Raw genomic sequence first — 16,380 nt, 5'->3', positions numbered from 1 at the left:
AAGAATTATTTCCATATTACTTATCTTACGTATAGATCTGTACGCGCGGGTGTACGAGGAGCTGCTAGCGATCCCCGTCATCAGGGGACGCAAGACCGAGAAGGAGAAGTTCGCTGGTGGCGATTACACAACAACTGTGGAGGCGTACATACCCGCCAGCGGCAGGGGAATACAGGTACGATACTTTTATTATAAACGTTATTTAATATTATGCTCTTAGACATGTGCAATCCATACTAAATTATAAATAAGTCGATTTAGTGGTTCAGTCGTGAAAATTCGATGAGTGTAATAAACGAATCGACTCAGACAAGCGGATCGGACAATTGACCAAGCTCTATAATGGTAGGGATAGGGGATCCCTACCATCCCCTACATTTGCTAAATTCTCAAAAGACAATTTTATTTGTGATGTATTTATAAGAAAATGTGTTAATTCAGGGCGCAACTAGTCACCACCTCGGACAGAACTTCTCAAAAATGTTCGAGATCGTCTACGACGACCCCGAAACGCAAGAAAAGAAATACGTGTTCCAGAACTCCTGGGGACTCACGACCAGAACCATTGGTTAGTAGGAATAAATAAACCAACACGTACATAAAGTCACACAGCATCCTTCAATGACGTGTTCAAACAATTCACCCATAAATGTCACACATACAATCAAATTGCTAAGGACACTTGGATCTAACCAGCATTATCGCATTTTGAAATCTTCGTCCATGATAATTTTAAAAAAAAAACTTAATTAATAAAAATAAACGTGTTTTTTTCTTTTTACTATTATTGACATTTTTTAATAATGGAATTACAATTTTACTTCAACTTTTTTGTCACGCTGTATGATTCGCTATCGATGTAAATAACAAAAAAATGAAATATTGCCCTTTTAATCAAAATTGCCGTTTGTATAATTTAGACCAGTAGTTTGAGGGTTATAGAATAAGCTCATGTGGTCGTAAACTAGGCGTGATGGTCCTCGTGCACGGAGACGACCGCGGGCTGGTGCTGCCGCCGCGCGTGGCCGACATCCAGGTGGTGGTGGTGCCGTGCGGAGTCACCGCCGCCAGCTCGCCCGCCGAGCGCCGCGCGCTCACCGACGCGTGCCAGCTGCTGGTGGACGAGCTGCTGGCCGCCGGCCTGCGCGCCGAGGGCGACTACCGCGACAACTACTCGCCCGGCTGGAAGTTCAACCACTGGGAGCTCAAGGTACATTGTGCATAGCTCTCGGTTATATATATGGCTCTCCGTCAACTATATGGAAACATAAAAGCGAGTAACAATAATAAAATATGTAAAATTTGTTGCATCTGCTAGAACGACAGTCGATCGATGTGCCACGTTAACAGCCGACACGTACAACTCAATTATTTTGCGAATTTAACTTATTTTTAAAAATAACGACGGACAAGGACAAAGTTGTGATGTCGTCTGTCAGTCTGATTATCGTTACTGAATGTTGGCTCGATTCGATGATACTATTTTGACGACCTTGAACACTCGCAGGGCGTTCCCATTCGAGTGGAATTGGGCCCCAAGGACCTGGCGAAGGGCACGGTGGTGGCCGTGCGGCGCGTGTCGGCGGAGAAGCTGTCCATCCCGCGAGCGGACGCGCCCGAGCGGCTGCGGGCTCTGCTCGAGCAGACGCACGACGAGATGCTAGCCAAGTAAGACTATACTATTTATTTTTGATTCTTTTTAGTTTTTTAAATTTGATTTATTTTAGGAGCATCATCTCAATGTATATGATATCACAATATACAAAAAATATCTCTGTTTTCTTATTTTCACCCAATTCAATTTTCAACATAACAATTTTTAAATTCAAATTAAATTTAAAAAATACGATTATCATTAATTAGCTATAAACCCACTTTGATATAAACATTTTTAATATTAGGTCTTCTTTTCCTAGATGTAACTATGGATCCTCATAAATATATTATTTATCCTACTAGCAGTGTTCACTTTCATCTTTAAGATGCTCAAATAGAATAACCTATTTGAATACTATTTTTCTATTTATTATTTATAAAAATAATAAATGTACTATACTTTATTTCAGTCTTTATTTGTGCAATTTTAAATTCTATTTACTTGGCATGTATTTATAAAAATATAATCATTTAATCTGATGATTATAATAGATGTGTATTATTTATACATCATACATAGTCATATTTTTTTCGAATTTGACCAATTGTTCAACATGAAAAATAATAATATCAGAAGTCGGCAGTATTTCCTAAGAATCATAAAAATCAAAGCTGTTAATTTCGTAGCTGACTTAAAATACTATCCATTAAATTTTTACATAAAGTAAAATGATATAATAAAAACTGTTAGAGCTGAGATGACCCATTATTTAAACTACGGGAATCTTAACCCAAGAGTCGAACACATGTTCACTAGCTTGATTCGTATTTATAATTAATTTCGTATGCGGTCGAAAAGGAAAACATCGTGAGTCATCCTCGTCCTCAAAATGAGGAGGCCCTAGCCCAGTAGAGGCATATTAATAGGCCGTATTATTTTACTTAACACATATAATATTAAATATTTTATTTTTAGAGCAACAAAGGAACGTGACGAACGGTTATCATTTGTAACTAAATGGGAAGACTTCACCAACGCTTTGGAAAGCAAGCATATGCTTCTATCGCCATTCTGCGGTGAAATACCTTGCGAAGATAACATCAAGAATGATAGTGCCAGGTAAACGATTTTAATTGGACATATCAATTTGAATATATAAAAAAATATTGAAAAAAATGTATAATATTTTAATATCCAACAAAAACAAAATGTATAGAAGTTATACAAAAGTATTTCTTTATTTTCTTTAATTCTATTTGTCATTACTAGGAAATGATTTTTAAATATTTTAAATGACATGTTCTCCTTTTTATGTAAAAAAAGACAGTGTGAATATATGATATGAACATAATATTCAATATATTATATAACTTATCAAAATATATATATAATTTTTTTTGACTGGCAATCTTTTCACAGTGTACTTTTTTTTATATAGTAACTATGAAAATAAAAATATATTATATAATTATTATATTACAGAAATGACGATGACCAAACAACAGAAGTTAAAGGCCCTGCTATGGGAGCAAAGTCTCTTTGCATTCCCTTTGAGCCACCTCGTCAACTCACACCTGATGACAAATGCATTCACCCAGCATGCCAAAATAAACCCAAGTTTATAACACTCTTCGGTCGAAGTTATTAAAATTATTAATGTCTATGCAAAATAAATTATTCAAATATGCTCTGTTTTTTTCATTTACTTTCATAATAGTAATAAGAATTATCATTTTAATTATAACTGAATAGATGTGCACAATCTGTAAACTAGACATGCTATCCTTTCTTATAGTAGATGTAAAAAATGATAGCTATATTTGCGGTCACTTGACTAGTCATATAAAAACTAATTAATTTCCACAAAACAAATTTAAAATTTAATGACATTTATCATTAAGCATGCTGTTTCTCCATGATAATGTTCCTGCTCATTGATTGGACGTTGGCCTCTGTGAAATATAAAGAATTTGGCTTATATATTCTTGCCCACTCACCATCTTCACCAGACTTGACCACAGTAATTTTTTTATTCCTACAATTGAAGAAGCATATTCATGGAAATCATTTAGCAATGGTAATTTTGCTGTAGATGAATATTTGAGTCATATAAATGATTTTTTGTGCAAAAATAAAAATAAATGTTTCATTTCAAATTCACTGAATTAAAAGGGCAAGAAGGATAAGGAAATAAAAAAAAAAACAAAATAATTTTGTTTGGTTGTTATTTTTGTTTCACTTGTATAATATTTTGACTTATTAATACTTTACTGTATTATCAGTGCTACAGTTCAAGCTTTTATTTTCCCAAACTTATTCTTGTGTTAAAACTTATTCTAGCTAAATACATTAGTTAATATAGTTAAAAAATTACAAACATAGTCAAAAAATAAACTATTTTGATAGTGATCATATCAATAAAATATCTCTTCAATTGTTTATACCCCAGTGTCAATATTCTCAAGATACTTATCTAAATAATTATTCAATAGTTATTTTTCATAGCAACTACTTATTATATACAAAATCAGATACATAAAGTATTTCATTGATAATTATTATCACAATTAATATCTCCAGCATTCAAATATTGGAACCTTCAATTTTAGCAATGTGGTTCTCCAATAACTTAATTCGCCGTTTCTTAGAGTTTAAAAGCTGGATAAATTTACCATATAAATTAGATTCTAAGGATTCCTTAATATCAATAAGCTTTTCAAATTCGCTCTTGCAATTATCTACTTCATTATTCAGCTGCTCATTATTATTTTTTAAGCTTTCTATCGTAATTTGAAGCATTTTATTTTCATTTAATAAGTAATCTATGATGCTGTCTTTAGTTTCAGTAGATTTATCTTGTCGAAGAGTTACGAAACCATGAACCAACACTGCACTGGAGTCCGCAAATAATCTTTTCCAACATAATTTTGCCTCACAAGCATTGGATTCAGAATGTGTGAATTCATACTTATACATGTCACTGTTTTTTTTTAAAGCGTCCTTCACATTTTTTGCATATTCAATTGCATTTTCATGTAGACGTTCTTCAAATGACTTGGCCAGTTCAAAAGAAAAGCTACCAGACCAACTGTGATCATCGCTAAATAACTGTATACTAAACAACACACTTTCACTTTTTGCCCAACATATTTTTGCATATAAGAAATGTTTATTTATTTCAAACTTTGCAATAAATGTTTCTGGAACTACCCTGCAATCCATTTTAATTGAAAAAAAATAATTAAATATCTTATCTGTCAAGCGCACATTACATTTTAGAACATTAAAATATTTTTATATGACATTCACCAGTGCATTACAATTTACACCTATTCATGACTATGTTTTGCATATAAATTTAATAAATGGTTTACATAATCAATTAATTATAAAAATATTTTGTTTACTTTCAATTCAATTCAATTCTTAGTTTAATAGCTTTTAGTTGTGCCACAGGGCACAGATTATTTCGCCAATGTCGCGTAGGATTTGTTTACTTTGTAGGAAGTTTATATTCTTTGAAGTTTGACAGCAATTTATTTTTCGTGTAAGTAGGTAGATATATCCAAAGACTAAGGAATCTATTTATCACTATTTCATAGTGCATGTGCCACCGAATTAAATTATTCAGGCACTGGCTACTGCCAGTTACTGTCACCTAATTAAGTATTACCAATTAAATAAATTTACCCATAATTTTGGTACATCCAAAATTAGCAGAGTGATATGAATACTTGATTTGTCTTTCAGTCAGTTGCAAGTATTTAGTAGTAACAAAAGGAAAAATATGATATATATCATTATATATGTCTATAGTATTAGAAATATTATTTACCATGTAATAATACTTATGATCATTGTTTTATAGATATATATAAAATTGAAGTGTTACCAGAAATAATAGTCAATCCTATATAAAAAGCAGTACAAAATATTTAAATATCTGAGTATCAGAAATATCTGCATCTGAAATACAAAAAACTCCTTTCTTAAAATATCAATCTTCTTGACATTCGATAAAACTAGTAAAATAGTAAAATAACATGTTTATTTTTAATTAATGTTTATTATGTAAATTATTTACATTTTATTATTTTATAAGTATTTTTAGACGTTTAAATATTGCTTATACAATTTTAATTAAAGATGAATTTTAAATAGGCCTAACGTTTATTAAAATGTAAACATCATTGCATTTTATACGATGATTTAAGCAACATCACAACTTCGTTTTTCTTTAAATTGAGCAAATTTAAAAATTTCTTGCTAAGCGTTTTTTCCATGTCTACTTTTAAACTTAAAAATTCTTCTGTATCGTTTAAGCATTTTTGATATTCTTTTTGAATATTCTCAAATTTAGATTTATAGTTACTAACTTTGTTACACAAGTGTCTATTTAAGGCTAGTGAAATATCTATCAAATCTAAACGTGTAATATTTGGAGAATTTTCTAATTCTACAGGTAGGAAGCCTTCGATTATTACAGATTCGTTTTGTATTCTTTTCCAATAAAAGAAACCACTTTTTAATTCATACAGGTAATCTTCCCTATATTCCGATAAACACCTTTTTATACTAGCAATATATTCATTTTCAGGCAATTGCAAATTTTTGCTGAATCCGGCCAGTCGATGTGCAGAAAATTTCCCTTTCCAAACATAATCATCCTGGTAAATGAAAATTTCAAAGGATTTTGATTGCCATCCAATCAATATGTAAAGCGGACCAATATGAGTATTTACTTTTGTCACAGTAATGGCATCCTCCAATTCCATCTCCTTTACTTTTGAAGAATATTGAATCGACGAAAAATTAATTTACTTAGAAACATATTGTAAGCCGGTTTTGAATACGTCTTGATGACATTTGATTGAGATCTTAAATTGTTGTAAGTTTTTAAAATTACTTACTATATTTTTAAAGACGGCACTCAAGAAATGGATGCAACTTTTATGCAAACTTAAATAGATTTTAGAATTATGGTTGAGTAAAAGGCATTTTAAATAATATAATTATAATATAATTGATATTAAACAGATTTTTACTTTAATGGATAAAAATACGATGAATGATCAAAATTATATTATACGTTATGTTTGCCTTCCATAAAGATTTAACAAAAGAATCTGACTTTGACAGTCGAATTGCTAAATGTCATTTAGGAAATAAGATTAAAAATCAAGTGAGAGTCATTTATTTGTAATAGGTTATATTGAAGTAAATAAATTAATATCGTAATAAGTTTTGTTAAATATCATTCATATATACTGAGATTTGTAGCTTGAAATTAAAGATAATGGAAGACAGTGATGGATTTATTAATAATTCTGATGAGGAACAAGACGATGAGCGTGTAAGTAATAATTTAAGTTCGATGACTGCATCTTTGTAACTGCGTACAAAATCCATGACGTTAATATAATATGTTACATATTTCAGTTAGCTATAAAAAAGGAATTATCTACATTATCATTTGAAGCTCTACAGAAACTAAAAGAGAAAGTTGGGTCAAAAGTATATAAACAAGCTATATTTGGAGAAAATAAAAAAGTACAAAATGCGCCGAAAGTTTTTAAGCGAGAAAATAAAAATAGGCCGAGAGAGATGAGCTCAAAGAGGCCTGTGCGTATGTTACGAGAGGCTGTTACTGTTAAGAAAAATGAAATACGTGACCCAAGGTTAATATTTATTATATAGGTTTTTAATGTTAATCTTATATTGTATGTGTTGTTAATTACATATTGTATGCTATGAATTTGAAGGGCACCCTGCCCAATTTTGTCTTAATTTTAATAGATTATTCTTACTCAAGATTTACTTGCAGTTCAAGATTTAGGGTAAAATTACTGATTTATGATGTGTTAAACTAAGAAAAATGATATTTCAATAAATATCTTGCAAAGTACAAATAAACATAGATTATAGATATCATACTTAAAGATACTTCAAGAAGATATATGTTTGATAATACCTATAATTTTTTTTTGTTATCAAAATAAAATCACTTTGATAGTACAATTTCTGGCCAGTTCATCTTGGTAGAATCCACATTCCGCACCGGTGGTAGCTTTACTTAGTGTTAAGATTAATATGGTATTTTTATTACTGCAAGTATTTAAAATGGGATATTTACCATGTATTTTATTTTTATTTGGTGGAGCTCAATATTTCGATATAATCTACGAATGTCTTGTTCACGAGACAGTGAACAACATTTCTCGTGAACATTAGTTCTGTAAAATAATTATTCAAAAGTGCTTGTAAAAGCCTGCTTGATTAAAGTTAATTTTTATTATGATTTTGATTGAGCAGAATGGTGTGTGTTTCGATAAATAAAATTTACATTATTTTTTTTTTTAAATTGTCTCCTTATAAAACCAGACAATTAAAAGGTAGAGTAACTCCTAAAATTTATCTTACTCATAAAATTTTGGTCTTGTGCCACCACTGATTGATGCCACCATAGCTATTTCTATTTTTTACAGATTTGATCCCTTATGTGGCACTTTTGATAAGAAGGAATTTTCTGAAAACTTTGGTTTTCTCTCCAACATTCGCATAAATGATATCAAAGCTATAAGAGCAGAATTGAGGAAAACAACAGATCCTGAAAAAGAACAGAGTCTGAGGAGGCTATTACAGCGTTTGAATGATCAACACAAAGACACCAAAATGAAGAAGAAAGAGAGGGATATATTAGAAAAACACAAGGATGAAGTTGAGACAGATTTCAGAAGTGGAAAGCAACCACACTTCAAAAATAAATGTAAGTTAATCTTTGTCTTCACATCATAAACATTCTGTAAGTGTGTGTGTATGACCCTGTTTGTATGACTTCTGGTATGGTTTAGATTGGACTCAGTACATGGGCTGCTATTGAGTATTAAAATTTAATTCAAACAAAAATATATGTCACTGAGATCATAATGCAGGCATATGTTGGAATGGGAAACTGACACAAGCAGTGAAAAAGCAGGCTAAAAAAAACAGAAAAATTTATTATTTTAATTTTGGCTTCAACTGGGACTCAAGGGCATGGATTTCCTACCACATAAGCAAGCTGCTAAATCACAGGCAGTTAAACAAAAATACCAAATGTACAGAACTCATACCTGTATGTTATGCATAAAGGGTTCAATTTGCTATACACATTTTTTTAATTCTTTGTAACATTTTTTTTTTCTTATAGCTGAGTTACGCGTCGAGTCACTTGTTAATCAGTATGAAGAATTAAAGAAGAAAGGCACAGGTCGCATCCAGAGACATCTTAAGCGTAGACAACAGAAAATTAAAAAACGTTCTTTTAGAACTCCAATGGGAGAAAGTTGACGATGTTCATTTATAATAAGATATTATTAAAATAAAACATTTAAACAAACTTTTTCGTTTATTAGTAAATTGTACAAACTGGAAAGGTTAATAACATAAAGTGTATTTATTGCTGAAATTATAAGTTATTAAATATATATAGATGTATAGTTAGAAAGATTATAAATCTGCCCTTTAAAGTAACAACAACATTTATGTTCCTGAGTAATTGTCGTCGGTCGTTGATCACATTAAATAAAACACAGTAACTACACATTAGATGTTTTCGATTTTATACAAGGCAGTTGAGTTAGGTACCGAAGACAAGGGGTACATGTCAGTCACCTCCTCGTGGTGTACCCTGGGCAACGGGGCCGGCTTGAGCTTGCTCGTCGGCCACGGCTAAGACTGGCGGGAGGGATGCCGCGGAGCCGCTCCTGGTACGTCCCTGATCGGCGTCAGGGCGGACCATGTGAGTGGCCTCGTTGGCTAGGAGGGAGTGGGAGGGCTCGCTACTCGAGCCTCCCAGGTGTTTTACACCGGCGGTCAGCGGCGGAGCCTATCATCTTATCCGCCGCAGGGCGTCAGCTTCGTTGACGCCCAGCCTCCAGTGGCGGACTCGGGGGAGTTCGCCACATTCCCACGTGGAGGATGAGGGGGAAGGCGCGCACTAGGCGCGCTTTCCATGAATATTCAGCCGCCTTACGGCGGCTGCCGCTGGTGGGGTCGCGGTTGCATGCCCTTGGCGATCCCGTTGCCTCACCACTCGGCGGCATGGTGGAAACCCGAGGATGGTTTTAGTGGGTAGGACAGGGCATTAGCTTCAGCGTGCCCTGGCACGGGGCATTAGGCCCCGGTTGAGTCCCACATACCCGTCCCGGTCCCCCGACCGGGCGGCATGCGTAAATGCATTTCCTCCTCGTTAAACAAAAAAAAAAAAAGGTACCGAAGACAAACCGAAGACCTATATTTCTAGGTCTTTGGTTTGTAATTAACAGTATTGTACAGATTAAAATTGTCCAGAATTTTCGCGAAAGCACCCAATAAGTAATTTGTTATATTTCCTATATCCATTGATCCAATATTTGGCTAGCAATAGAGATGATCACTCCCCCAAATAACTCATCCTCTTGTTAACTTACTTCTATTACTATGACAAACTATCATCCTCACCCTAATCCCCATTCCCCACTGGGGTAAGGAAATAAACATTTCCATCAAGTCATAATTAATTGTCCTCATCTGTTAATTAATTTATGTGCAACAATCCGATGCCAAAATTAGTTCACTATTTCCCAATTATCATTTTCAGAGTAGTCCAATCATACAGTATTAAATAGACTAAGGACCTGGGGAAGATGTCGTGCCTTTTTCATTTATGAATTTAAGTGAATGATGTCTATCTGAAAATAGGCGCCATATGTATACTTTTGTAACAAGTATTGTCCCGCGATACTTCTGACCACCTTTCATATGGAAACATGACTAGGTAAGATATAAATATATATTAAAATTAGAAAACATTAAAATTAAATGATGTTTCGGATATTACCAACTATTATCGTAATTATTTTGAATATTCTTTCACTACAGCTATTAAAATATACTTTGCAAAACTTATAGGTTTTTTCTAAATACTAATAGGAGTTCAAACAATAGCGGAATGATAGGTAAGGTCTGCAAGCTGTTCCCAAAAAAAGGGGATTGGTCTAACCCGGTAAATTAACGGCCAATATCTACCACCTCAGTACTTTGTGAGATGATGGAACAGATCTTAAACAACCAACTGATACATCTCTTAGAAGATAATTAATGATTATCCACTTTGTGATCTTATAGCGTACGAAATAAACATGTACGTACTACGGACGCGCAGTAGCCGGACGAGCGGAAATTGAGAAGAGGCGGAGAAATCTTGTTGATGAACTCGATAGGACGTTAGAACACATTGCCAAATGGTCCTCTGATAATCTTATTGATTTTAATGATTAAATCATCAAATAAAGGCATCTTGAGGGCCGGCGTGGCGAGAGCGACTAGTGCAGTTCGTTCTTCCGGACTATACTGGCAGTCTTCGCCTTTGAACTACACTACCACTCATTAGGTGGAGAGGAAAAATGCCTACCCGGATAATATAAAAAAGGGGTGGAGTTGGGTTAGGCTAGGGACACTTATTTGGTACCATCGTAATTGGGAAAGTATTAGTACCTTTCAATGATAGTGTAGCACGGCGAACGGCAATCGCAGTCGTCAACTCGTCAGTTAGCGACTTAGCGCGCTGCGCGTGAGCGCTATGGACGTGTAAGGTGAGTGTGGGTCCGCTACCGGGAGCGACTAAATACGTTAGTATTTTATACTATTGTGTTATTATTATTTATTCATCTTTTTATACTTTGTTTCACAGAAAATGGTTGTCAAAAATCATCAGCTACGTGGTAACTTCTGATAAATTCTTAGCTAATTAAACACAGAGTAGTTTTAAATTGTTTTATATTTTAAATTGCTAGTACGTAAATACTATGCAAGTCTTATAACATACATTTTGTACATTTTGCGCTAAACTAAAAAAGTTTAGATATAAATAAATAAATAAAATTAGGGAAAATCGATTGTGTCCCATTATCACATCCCAGTATTAGAAATTACTGGAACAGGCAGCCCAAAGTCCAGGGTTGATCGATGTAGTAAATGTGCATGGTAAGTAGTCCGACTTGTTCAGTCAAATCGTAAAGACAAGTAGGTCCATCGGGAACAATAACCTGAAAAGTTTATTATATTATGTTAATGGACTTTTAATAAATGACCCTAACGATTGTATTTGTTTTCATTAGAAATTCAACTCTACATACGTTAAGGTATGTAGAGTTGAATTTCTAATAAAAACAAAAAAAAACCTTTATCCCCTAGGAATACATATCTTGAAGTTATACTTTTTTACTACCTACTAAAAATACCTTTATATTATTTTTAGCTAATTATTGTGACTTAAATTTTTTACAGATACAACGACAAAACTTTTAACAAGGTCTTGAGAATGGATGTGGATGGATATAGGATAGGGGACGACCCAAGAAACGATGGATGGATTGTGTGAAAGACGATATGGTTAGAAAGAATGTTACTTGTGAGATGACGTCCGACAGAGAAGTATGGAAGAAGACATGCTGCGCCGACCCAAGTAAAATTGGGATAAGGGCAGGAGGATGATGACAACGACAAAACTTATTGTAAATATTAAGTCTTCCATTTCATTCTTGAAATAATTAAATATAAATTCCAAATTTGCTAACAGATTAATAATGTTACCTGGACAGCTAGCTTAGGTGGTCTTTCAAACCAGTCACGTGCATTTTCTTCGATAGGCAATTTTCCGAAGACGACTAAGCCAGTACCAATTAAATTGCCGTCGTGCACAAGTGGGAACCAGGGGTACATAGTATCAGCCTCGCAGGGGGTATTTTCAGTCATGTTGTAGTAGTAGTGACGACCTACAACATATAACGAATATAGTCATTTTGTGCTAGTGATTTTAAAAGAATATGGCTGATTAATAATAAGGTTTGATAATTAAAAACATAACAGCATTTGATACTAATGATTTTAACATTCTGACAACAGTAATACTTTCTCTGAATGGGAAAATTAATTGATTATCTATTTTATTGGATATTTTAGTAATTTTTAGATGATTTTGTAAGTGTTTTTAATCGAATTGAAAAAAAAATCCATTTGAAACTATATATATCCATGTATTCAGAAAGTATCATTTTGTGGAGTGGAACTCATAAAGAACGCGCATGGTCACAGAATCCGTTTTTCTTTTGTTTAAATTTTTATGTTAAATTACGTTATTTATATGAAAAATAATTTTGGTTCCCGTTTTACGAGTACTTTGACGCTAAGAGCAGGAGCCTCGGTCCAGGCGTCACTTTGCAACATCGACTGATTGATTGATTCTATGTCCATTCACCTAATTAATCGGGGTCGAAGTCTAACTCTATGAAATGAATATGCAAGATTTATTTCATACCCATCCAAGGAATGCAGGCCTGTTGGGTGTAGATGCTGTTCGCGATGTCACTGGTCTTACTAGATAGTTTATCCACATTTCCGTAGAAGCCGGTCAACCAGATGGCATCTTGTTGCAATAACTTGGAGGAATCGTACAATGCACGACGGTCCTCTGCGTTCAGTTGAAGGTACTCTATAATTGCAGGAGTCAGTAGTTAATTTCTTGTTATTTTATTATTTTATTACAGAAGATATATTAGACAAGAACGCGTATATACAATTCAAACTCGTTCCATCTACTATTTAGTGATGATTCTAAATATATGTCACATTCTTTGGGACTATAATTTATTCTTTATTACGTTACTAACATTAAAATAAGTGAATATTATATTTTAACTCAACCTTTTCATTATCAAAATGGCTTTATAAGAAACGTAACGCTAGTTTTTATATACAAATAATTTAACACCATATCGCAATGATATAATTTCTCACACTAACCTTCTGATACGAAATATTGTGAAATAGCCCAGAACTTCCTAATTTCTCCACTAGGTAATGCAGGTACCCATTCTACGAAACCTTGTGTTGTCCAGTCATACAATGCATCGGTGAATTTTTCTTGAGGTAACTAAAAACATTAAACAAAAATTAATAGTATTAGTACTTAGATTATATAAATATATTTATTAATTTATCATCAATTATGTCCGTTTTATCGGCACATATCTATATCAGAGAGAGAATTCATAGCTTAAAGAAAAATGTTAATGTGGACGTATCAGTTATGTGGCTTAGTTACTTTGATGCCGTCCATTAGCACTTATTTATCAAACTTATACTTTTTTATTATATTTTTTACGTTCCCATTCCGAAGAAATAAATAGAAGTAATTAGCTATTTCTAGTTTATTTCATGCGTTTTCTTGCAGAGAAACATTTATAAGCTTTCGTTTGCAATACAATGTATTCTTATCGATACCTTTATCAGTTTAAGGATGATGTAAGCTTTCGCCACATGGCCGGGGTAATTATCACCTAGTTATGTTACTGGTACGTATTAATTGTCACATATGGACACTTTTCTTTTCAAAATCTCCTTCAATTCACTATATTGTCTTTTTGAAAGTACATTTATTGTCATTAATAATAAAGATAATTCCGGTAGTTGTAGTATAGATAATACTAAATTATCATAATTAGGGCCGTAATGCTATGTGAACAAAAAGTAAAAATAAAAATTAAGTTACTGGTAAAGTAACTAACAGCCCGAAAATGATCTACTGAGTAACATCCTCCCGTGCTTTTGAGGGATTCCAAAGATTTTTCCATAACGCACTTCAGCACGGCTTAATTATAGACCCATCTCACGTAATTGCATTCTACCATATCGGGCACGTTGTTTTCCATTTCGCCGAGCACAAAATGAATTACTAACACACAAATAAAGCACGTGCAAACTCAGTGGCCTTTTAAGATTCACAGTTTCAACCACTGGGCAATCGCGGCACTATCATCGAATTTATTAATATTAAAATAATTCTACTAACAGCTACTTGTGCTCCTGCTACAAAGCCGTTGTCATCATAGTATGCGCAGAAAATGAGGTCGGAGTGGCAGTAAAGGTTAAGGTTTGCTCGAACACTGGTAGAGCGCTGCGTCAGGGTCCAGCGCTGGATGACGGCCGCAGCCATAGTACGGGGCATGTCGAAGAAGAAGTCACCGCCAAAGTTGAAACCAACGTTGAACTTTACTGCGAAAATTAGAAAAGCACGCTGTTAATTTTGAGTCTAGCTGAAAAATACTCTACTAATATGTTTTCAAATGAACCAACTTCGTCATATAATAAACACAAACATTATATTAACTGGTCTGTACTTAGTCTTATCATAATATGAAATAAAAACGACATGATTATTGAATATCTCATAAAATAAAATCATTAAAAATGTTTGTATACATTTTTTTAAATAGCATCTGGAAGAAGATTTAATACCTTCCTTTTATAAATCTATTGAAAATAAAATAACTTACCCCTGAAGCCAACATTATGCGCTGATGCTGGAAAAAGAAATATATTCATTAATATTTAAGTACGGATAAAATATTAATACAACAAAATATTCGATTAAAATTTTACCGCATACGACGGCGAGGCCAAGAAATAACAGTAACCCTTTCATGATTAAGCTTGACACTGCACTGTTTGTAATGAGGGCTAAAATCAATCCTTTATATACTTTTTGCTAATCCTATTTGCTATCACGCCAGATAAAGTCCATACTTTATCTGACGTGATTACCAAATAGAATGTAAGTACTACCTGATTGCTGATGTGATTCTAGGATGTTACGATACCAAATGTAATGTCTATTGTTGTTAATACTACTTTATAATTTTTTTAATACATTTAAAAAAATAAGTGTGCAATAATTAATACATATCAAATAATTATTCTAAAGCCCTGGATCACTTCAGTTTTGCTATGGTGCATGCGTAAAAGTGATAATATGCATAGAAAACGTGAAAACCAAAAAAATGAGTTTAAAAAGGCGAAAAATTATAGAATCGCTATCTGGCATATTCTCAAAAAAGTTATAAATACTACTACGACAATACACTTGCTGGGAAAGTGGATTGTCTTTAATGTTAAGAAGTGCACGGGGAACCTCCCCGTGCACTCCCAAAGTGGCAGTAACTCAGTTAACGATTTTTTTGTGAAAGTAGCCAAGAATTTGTCCTGGAGAGAATACTCAATAATTCGCTAGGCAAATTTTTAAATAAATATAAATTTATTGCCAAAAGCCAATATGGATTTAGATCGGATGTCTCAACAGAAGATGCAATCGTGAGCTTTACTAGTGGTGCAGTAGATAATCTCGATAATGGGAATAAATGTTTTGGAATTTTCCTTGACATTTTCAAGGCATCCGACATTATCAAACCCCAACTTAGTAAATAAGTTGGAACACCACATCATTCGGGGTATGGACCAAAAAATATTCCAAAGCTATCTTTTGAATCGTCATCAGTGTGTTAACTCCTACACCAGTGACTTGTTATCAGTTTACTATGGTGTTCCACGAGGCAGCATACTAAAGCCTATACTCTTCCAGTTGTATATAAATGTCCTATGCAAACTTAATTATTCCGTAGAAATTGCGTATGCCGACGATACCGCTCTTCTGGTATAGTAACTGGAATAGCGTCATACACCACGCTCAAGAATCATAATGTCTCTTACTATAATGTCTCGCTGGCTTGACTTGATTGAGAATCATCTGATAAACTGCAATCGTTCCCTTTTCCAGAACATCAGCTTCTTCTGTTCTAGAATATTCTAATATCATTGCTCATACCTATCTAGTCCCCTACCTATGGTTGTCTACTCCTAAGCATTGTTTCTAGCGTGAAAAATCTAGGCATGAAGGTCGACTCAACTTAAAATGGCATTCACAAATT

General features: G+C 33.6%; 4 protein-coding genes across 4 annotated transcripts in view; 2 read left to right on the top strand and 2 right to left on the bottom strand.

The window, feature by feature from the left end:
- The window catches only part of LOC113403934 (bifunctional glutamate/proline--tRNA ligase), a 114,636-nt gene extending 111,354 nt beyond the window's left edge, over nucleotides 1-3,282 (top strand). The window contains exons 26-31 of the mRNA XM_064217961.1: nucleotides 36-175; nucleotides 442-568; nucleotides 969-1,210; nucleotides 1,508-1,668; nucleotides 2,573-2,716; nucleotides 3,080-3,282. Coding sequence (XP_064074031.1) covers nucleotides 36-175; nucleotides 442-568; nucleotides 969-1,210; nucleotides 1,508-1,668; nucleotides 2,573-2,716; nucleotides 3,080-3,245 — 980 coding nt within the window. The 3' untranslated portion in view covers nucleotides 3,246-3,282. The remainder of the gene's footprint in view (nucleotides 1-35; nucleotides 176-441; nucleotides 569-968; nucleotides 1,211-1,507; nucleotides 1,669-2,572; nucleotides 2,717-3,079) is intronic.
- A 2,502-nt stretch (nucleotides 3,283-5,784) lies between these two features.
- LOC113403935 (uncharacterized) lies at nucleotides 5,785-6,467 on the bottom strand. The gene has a single exon (XM_026644602.2). It carries the CDS (start codon nucleotides 6,370-6,372, stop codon nucleotides 5,785-5,787), a length of 588 nt encoding a protein of 195 aa, XP_026500387.1. The 5' UTR covers nucleotides 6,373-6,467.
- A 259-nt stretch (nucleotides 6,468-6,726) lies between these two features.
- On the top strand, nucleotides 6,727-8,975 carry LOC113403925 (ribosomal RNA processing protein 36 homolog). Its single transcript, XM_026644590.2, has 4 exons — nucleotides 6,727-6,950; nucleotides 7,037-7,275; nucleotides 8,083-8,363; nucleotides 8,787-8,975. The coding sequence occupies exons 1-4, from the start codon at nucleotides 6,894-6,896 to the stop codon at nucleotides 8,924-8,926; spliced, it is 717 nt and encodes a 238-aa protein (XP_026500375.2). The 5' UTR covers nucleotides 6,727-6,893; the 3' UTR covers nucleotides 8,927-8,975.
- Nucleotides 8,976-11,378: 2,403 nt separating this feature from the next.
- Nucleotides 11,379-15,116, bottom strand: LOC113403929 (uncharacterized). Its single transcript, XM_026644594.2, has 7 exons — nucleotides 15,059-15,116; nucleotides 14,953-14,979; nucleotides 14,469-14,671; nucleotides 13,421-13,550; nucleotides 12,936-13,109; nucleotides 12,212-12,393; nucleotides 11,379-11,664 (listed from the first exon to the last, which is right to left on the bottom strand). Exons 1-7 carry the CDS (start codon nucleotides 15,099-15,101, stop codon nucleotides 11,548-11,550), a joined length of 876 nt encoding a protein of 291 aa, XP_026500379.2. The 5' UTR covers nucleotides 15,102-15,116; the 3' UTR covers nucleotides 11,379-11,547.
- Nucleotides 15,117-16,380: the final 1,264 nt, after the last annotated feature.

Source organism: Vanessa tameamea, chromosome 19 (assembly GCF_037043105.1).
Source record: "Vanessa tameamea isolate UH-Manoa-2023 chromosome 19, ilVanTame1 primary haplotype, whole genome shotgun sequence".
In the NCBI taxonomy this organism is placed as follows: domain Eukaryota; kingdom Metazoa; phylum Arthropoda; class Insecta; order Lepidoptera; family Nymphalidae; genus Vanessa; species Vanessa tameamea.
The sequence above is the reverse complement of the archived record's forward strand: the minus strand, read 5'-3'. Positions and strand labels throughout refer to the sequence as shown.